The sequence below is a fragment of the Spermophilus citellus genome (assembly GCF_964194105.1).
Source record: "Spermophilus citellus genome assembly, chromosome: X".
Classification (NCBI taxonomy): Eukaryota; Metazoa; Chordata; class Mammalia; order Rodentia; family Sciuridae; genus Spermophilus; species Spermophilus citellus.
Window position 1 is genome coordinate 40,031,349 of NC_138190.1, and position 7,119 is coordinate 40,038,467.

The following is a 7,119-nucleotide window of genomic DNA, read 5'->3' on the forward strand; positions in this document are numbered from 1 at the left end:
AAAAGCTTAATATAATAAAAAACCCAAACATATAAAAGAGGATTAAATGAATGAATATGTAATTGGCTTTTTTTTTTTTTTTTTTTTTTTTTTTTGGTACCAGTGATTGAACTCAGGAACACTCGACCACTTAGCCACTTCCCCAGCCATATTTTTGCTGAGGCTGGCTTTGAACTCACAATCCTGCTGCCTTAGCCTCCCAAGCTGCTGGGCATAATTGACTGTTTTTTGATAAATATCTGGAAGGAAGTTTTTTATTTTGTCCTATATCTTGAATTTACAAAATCTAAAGCACTTTTTTCTTCTGTCTCATTTTATTATCACAATAGTACTAAGGGAGAGGGGAAATACCAGATTGAATATAAAAGGAAACCGAGAGATAAAATGGTTATATGACTAAGTCACTTTAGAGCTAAAAGATTTAGAGAGCATCTCATCCAGCTTTCTCATTTTACATGTATGGAAACAGCTGAGAGAAGCGTATTAAATTCCAACACCATACAGCTAGCTTATGATAAAGCTAGAATAGCACCCAAGACTTCTCTAATTCCTTCCTGGCCAATATTTGTAAATATTGTAGGAATGGTTCTATTGAGTACTGCTTTATTGATGTTCAGAAAATAGTTCATTTAAAATTAGTAATGAATAATGGGTGCAGTGGCACATGTCTGTAATCCCAGCTACTTGGAAGGCCAAGGCAGGATTGCTGGAGCCCAGGAGTCTGAAGCCAGCCTGGGCAATGTAGTAAGACCCTGTCTCCAAAAAATGTGGTGTATCTCAGTGGTAGAGTGTTTCCTTGGTATGCAGGAGACCCTGGGTTCAATCCCCAGTACCATAAAAAATAAAGAAGATAAAATTAGTAATAACATCTTTAGCAGCTTTGAAAACATAATCTTTAATTTTGCTTCTCAGACTATTGAGATTTCTTATTACAAAATAGAAGAAACAAAGAGTACTTTTTCTTTAAATAAGCTTTCTTATTCAGTAGCTTTCATAATATTTTGCATTAAACAGTAAGATTCCAGGTATAATAAAATAAAACTGAAGTATTATGAAAATGAAGACCTTAATTATATCATAAGTGCTTTTACAAGAGCTTAATTTACATTGCAGCTATTGAAACGATATTGAATGGATTCTACAGAAAATCTACAGATTAAATATTATAAATGATGTATTTAAATTCCTTTTAAATAATAAGTTTGTGCCTTTGTTCTGTTGGTGATGTGGCTTTTAAGAGTCACAGGGAGGAAGAGCAGGAGGAAAAGATTAATATTAAATAGAGTCATGAGGTGGGAGGGAAAGGGAGAGAAAAGGGAAATTGCATGGAAATGGAAGGAGACCCTCATTGTTATACAAAATTACACATAAGAGGTTGTAAGGGGAATGGGAAAATAAACAAGGAGAGAAATGAATTACAATAGATGGGGTAGAGAGAGAAGATGGGAGGGGAGGGGAGGGGGGATAGTAGAGGATAGGAAAGGTAGCAGAATACAACAGTTACTATTATGGCATTATGTAAAAATGTGGATGTGTAACCGATGTGATTCTGCAATCTTTGTAATGTTTTGAATAACCAATAAATAAATAAATAAATAAATAAATAAATAAATAAATAAATAAAAATATTATAAATTATGTATTTTAATTCCTTTTAAATAATAAGTTTGTGCCTTTGTTCTGTTGGTGATGTGGCTTTTAAGAGTCACAATATTTATTTTTGTTTCTTCTATATTTAAAATAGATGTTTGTATCAGAAAACAAGGAAAAAGCATCTGGAGATGTAGACAGCTTCTACAACTTTGCTGATATACAGATGGGAATATGAAATGCAATGTGGAACCAAGGACTTGGTATTAAGCCTTTTCCAACTTCTGTGTATACAGTTTGATAATAAGCTTTTCTGTATTAGCAGTAATTTTTACTAATGCTGTAATTGCTAAAGGTTATTTTTAATAACATGTTGAATATAGCATCATTTACTTGAGGTTCAGAAATAGTTCATTTAAATTAAGTAGTTTTAATCAGCTTAAAAACTATTTAACCTACTTCAATGAGTTTATGATTTTGTTGCTCTGCAAATAATACTCTCATTAAAAACTGTAAGTGGCTATCAATTTGTGATTTTAATCCTAATTAAATGTTCTTTCAAATCTCTAATAATTTAAACTTTCCAACTTTCCTCAGTGCTCCTTGATATTTGTTAGAGATACATTTCATGGCTTATTTTATCTTTTTTGTTAATTTAGAGATATTTGTTACTAGTTGATAAATTAGAATGAACATATGCACATTTTTTCATGTATACATATCCAGTTAAATATTTGCCTCCTAGTTGTATTATATGACTAGTGACATTTTGTACATGGAACTGATATAATACTGTAATATAATTTGTAAACTGAATTTTTTAAAGAAATAGGCATTTGAAAGCTGGGTATGATGGTGTGCGCATGTAGTCCCAGCTACATCGGAAGTGGAAGCAGGAGAATCACTTGAGCTCAGGAGTTCAAGTCCAGCCTGGGCATCATAGTGAGATCTCCATCTCAAAAGGAAAAAGAAGAAATAGGCATGTGATAACCAGCTTTGCAAATAACTACTAACTAATGTTGGTATAGCTATTTAAAAACTACTTTATAAGTAGTATGACTATTTGAATAAATTCCACTTTGTTTAGTTTTTTAATACAACTGCTAGGTGACTCATACTTCTTAGTAAGAAATAGTATATGCAACACTAAGACTATAGAGGCCCAATCACCAGCAGTTTTTACAAAGGTAATTGCTGTTTGATCAGCTCTTGTTGGGCTATCAAGATAAGTAGAACATAACTTTGTGGCTTTTAGGTAAGAAATACTTAGACATGATGATAAGCTATGCAGGTTATTGAAAAGCTTCATACATTTGATTTTCATTAGATTTGCCATTCATGCCAAGTAATGGTCAATATGGTAAAATCATTTTGGTTGTGTCAAAGCATTATTTCTCAAATCCATCTGACCATAGTAATTTTCCAGGATGCAAGGGAGATATACTTGTTCAGAAATTCACATTTTTACTCACATTCTTGGACCTAATCCTCAGATGCACAGGTTCAGTCTTTAGGAGAAACTTAAAGAGTATAATTTGATCTAAAGTAATTAATTCAGAAGGTGTTGATGGGTTGATCTTGTGAGAAGATACTGAACCTGCCATCCACAACTCATATAGCAGCTAATAGGAAAATGGCTTTTGTGGCACTGTTTTTAAAAAGAATCTGAAATTTAATTCTATTTTGATAAAACTAAGACCAAAAATGGCCACTTGTAAAAATTACTTTTATGACTGTTAACTGAAAATGTATTTTCATGTTTCAAATGTTTTTGGATATATTCAGGTTAACTTATAACTACTATATGGAATTTGTTAACATGCAGAAATAATACATTAAAAAATTTTTCACTTTAAATTAGTATGTAACATTAAGAATCCACACTGTGCCTGGCCTCGTGCTATTAGCACTGTATCATTTAATTTCTTTCTATAGAATCATTTAACTTCTATTCTACAAAATCAATATAATTTCATAAGGCATAAACAAAAATGTTTAATATAATTTGGATCATGATTTACCAATGATCTTTGCAAATAGTGGTCAAGAGGACATTAACTTTTCTCTTAAGCTAAATTAACTATATTCCTTCCTTTCATAATTATATTATTAAGCACTATTCATATTTAAAATAATCATGATACTTTTTTCAAACCTAAAATACAATTTTATGCAAAGCTATGAACTGAGTTCTTTTATCTATCATATTTTAGCAAAAACTCAGGAATATAACTAACACATAAGGGACATGTTGATTTAAGATTTTCCACTAAACTTAGTATCTGTTAACCAAAGTTAATTTTCTATTCTTCAGTTGGATAAGAGCTTTCAGCCAAGTTTAATTTGTCTTTAAAGACAGTCATTTGGATTCTGACTGTTTGAAAAGATTTTTACAAATAAGTAGTGCTATGATAGTTGTTTTTATAATTCTAAACGTTGATAGTAATCAATGTACTAAATTTGTTTCTGAATACCTTCTGAATTCATAAAAAATAGCAATGAAGACTTAGTAATTTTATTAAGTTGTACATGTTTACACATATTAGTTTATTTCTCTTGTGTTAAAATACTGCTGTTTTGTTTTGCTTCTGCATATTTATGTGTAGCTGTTATATGTAATCTATCTAGTGTTTATAAAATGTGATTTGTAATAAATGTTTAAATGAAAATGGCTTAACACTAATTTTTAAAGAGCACTTTTATAGCATACATTTACTCGTGTACATGCCAAAATTTGACGCAAGTTTTTAATACTGAAAACAAAATAAAATGGTCTAGTTCTATGTCTTAGAAGAAATGAGCTGTATGCTGTGTGTGTACATTTGTACACAAGGCACTCTGGAGAAATACAAAGGAAGTAGAAAACCTACTTTAATCTAAGGAATTTCCATATAATGCTTCCTTTGCTGATCACATTTTATTATGACTGAATAATTACTAAGATGAGGCATCTTTTTCTTCCATATTAAAAAATTATGATATAATTTCAGGTTTATACAAATTGACATTTTAAAATTACTATCAAATTCATCAACCTTTTATACCAAACTCCTCTCTCTCCTAGTCTGTAAATCAGAAGTACTGAAATGACAGATTGGTTAGTTTTTAAAATAATATTCTTTATTTTTATTTCTACCAATAAAGGTTCTACACGTACTTTGAGGACATTTGGAACATTGGGGATAAAAGAGAAATCACAAGAAAACAATAAAATTGCTTCCCATCGTATAAAATTCTTGATGTCTAAGATGTATTTTTCTCATTTATAAAGGATATATTTAACTATTCTCTATAGAAAGAGTAGGTATGCAATTAGGGTATGATTATGCCTTCAAAACACATTCTAGAAAATACTTTATCCTTTAAAAGTATAATAAAAAGGCCAAAATTCATGTGAATTACAGTAATGTACTATAGTTTGGATCTGGACTATCTCCCAGAGACCTATGTGCTAAAGGCCTAGTTGCCCGCCTATATGCTATCGGGAGATGGTTGAATCTTAAGGAGGTAGGCCTAGTGGAAGGAAGTTAGGTCATTGGGTATAATAGACCCTTGGAGGGGATATTGGGACCCTGGCCTCTTCTTTCCCTCTCTTTTTTGCTTCTTGGCTCCATGAGATGAGCATCTTTGCCCCACTATGATGTACTACCTTGCCACAGACTCAAGTAACCACGGAATCAAACCTCTGAAATTATGAGCTAAAATAAACCTTTCTTACTTAAAAGTTGATTAATAAGCTGGGTGTGGTGGCATATACTTGAAATCCCAGCAACTTGGGAGGCCAAAATAGGAGGATCACAAACCGAGGCCAGCCTCCACAACTGAGTAAGACCCCATCTCAAAATTTTAAAAAGATGGGGTTCAGGTGTGGTGGCACACATCTGAAATCCCAATAGCTCAGTAGCCTGAGGCAGGAAGATCACAAGTTCAAAACCAGCCTCAGTAACTTAGTGAGGCCCTAAGCAACTTATTGAAACCCTGTCTCAAAGTAAAAACTAAAAGGGCTGGAAATGTGGCTCAGTGGTAAATCATCTCAGGGTTCAATACCCAGTACCTAAATAAATAAATAAGGCCTGGGATGGAGCCCAGGAAGCTATCTCCAGTAAAACAAACACACACACACACACACACACACACACACACACACACTGATTTATCTCAAGTATTTGTTAGAGCAATGGACTAACATAATGAACACTTTTTTTTTAAATGGAGTCAGTGTTGGCTTGCTTTTCTCTTTTGGTATATAGAATGTTTGAGGGGAGGTGTAAATAAGCCTTTATAATACTTCATCTCTTTCCTTATATGACATTTGGGCTCTTGGTGGCAAGCTTCAGTAAGATGTTCAGAAATTGCAATTTTTTCCATTTCTAGTGACTTAGTGCTTTCCTGGTGAGGGCTAGTTCTCACCTACAAATAAATTATGAGCATAGGCGGTAAAGAGCCCCCAGCATTCTCACCTTGGCTCTGATCCTCCCTCTGTGGCCTGCCTTCACTGTTTTAATTTAATCTAGTCCACTTGTAATTGGACTAATGAAAATTAACTTGCAAATTGTGTGACAAGTAATTAACTGATGTTTGTAAAGTACCTTGAAAATGAAAGGTACTTCATAAATGTTAAGTATTATTGTGCTGAGCAAATGAGTGTGGTGTTCTTTTAAAATAGTTCAGCTGTGAGGCCACATGCCTGGCTACAAGTAGGCAGCTGAATAGGAAAACACAAGTGTAAGAGGCTGTTAAGGCTTAAGTGCTGTTTTCTTATTGATTGATGTACTTTCATTTGTAGGTCAGTTTGTTAGGCTCATTAATAGAACCTTTTATACTCTTTCACCCTAACTTTTAAACAGATCTTCTTATATTAAATGATTTTAAAATTTATCTAATGAGAGTTGTCCATTTATAGGGCCATGAAGGGTTTGATTTTTTCAATCTGTTATTTTGCAAATGAGAAAGACAACTGAGGGTTGGAAGTCTAGATGGCCTGTCCAGCTCACCATATAGTAAATGAACTGTAGTGTAGGACTCTTGACTTCCCCTGGTGATTACTAGGAAAATAAGACTCAGCCCAGCAGTCTCCTCCTATGTGAAGCCTTTTCTAACACAGATACAAAGCCCATTCCTTGCTTGGTGCTCACATAGTATTCCATATAGATTTCCAAATGCCTAACACATTATTCCATTTCTTTATCCGTGCCTCTCTTGCTATTCGAAGTGTGGTTTGTGGACCTGCAGCATCAGCACCACCTAAGAACTGATTAGAATCCCCAGCCCCACTCCAGATCTGTTGGGTAATCATCTACTAATAAATATTCAGGGTGTTCACATACACATTAAATTTTGAGAAGCTCCATCTTAGACTGTTAGGTCCCCAAGCCCTAGAATCAAGACTTGGAAATCTTTGTATTACTTCAATGGGACTTAGGATCCAGTAAAGTGATCAAGGTTTAATACATACTTTTGATTAAATGGGTCATAATCTAGTGTTTCATTCTACAGATCAGATTTTAGTCTCTTTTGTAATTCCTCTCC

The 7,119-nt window shown here is 33.3% G+C and overlaps 1 protein-coding gene across 3 annotated transcripts in view; it reads left to right on the forward strand.

Moving 5' to 3' along the window:
* RP2 (RP2 activator of ARL3 GTPase) overlaps positions 1–5,610 on the forward strand; it is a 47,906-nt gene extending 42,296 nt beyond the window's left edge. Inside the window, exons 5-6 of one of the 3 annotated variants that reach the window (XM_081277998.1) lie at positions 1,745–1,853; positions 4,735–5,610. In XM_081277998.1, the coding sequence (XP_081134124.1) occupies positions 1,745–1,828 (84 nt within the window). In that variant the 3' untranslated portion in view covers positions 1,829–1,853; positions 4,735–5,610. Of the gene's footprint in view, positions 1–1,744; positions 4,681–4,734 lie in introns of those variants that run through there. The other 2 variants (XR_014020103.1, XM_081277997.1) reach the window with 2 other exon arrangements.
* Positions 5,611–7,119: the final 1,509 nt, after the last annotated feature.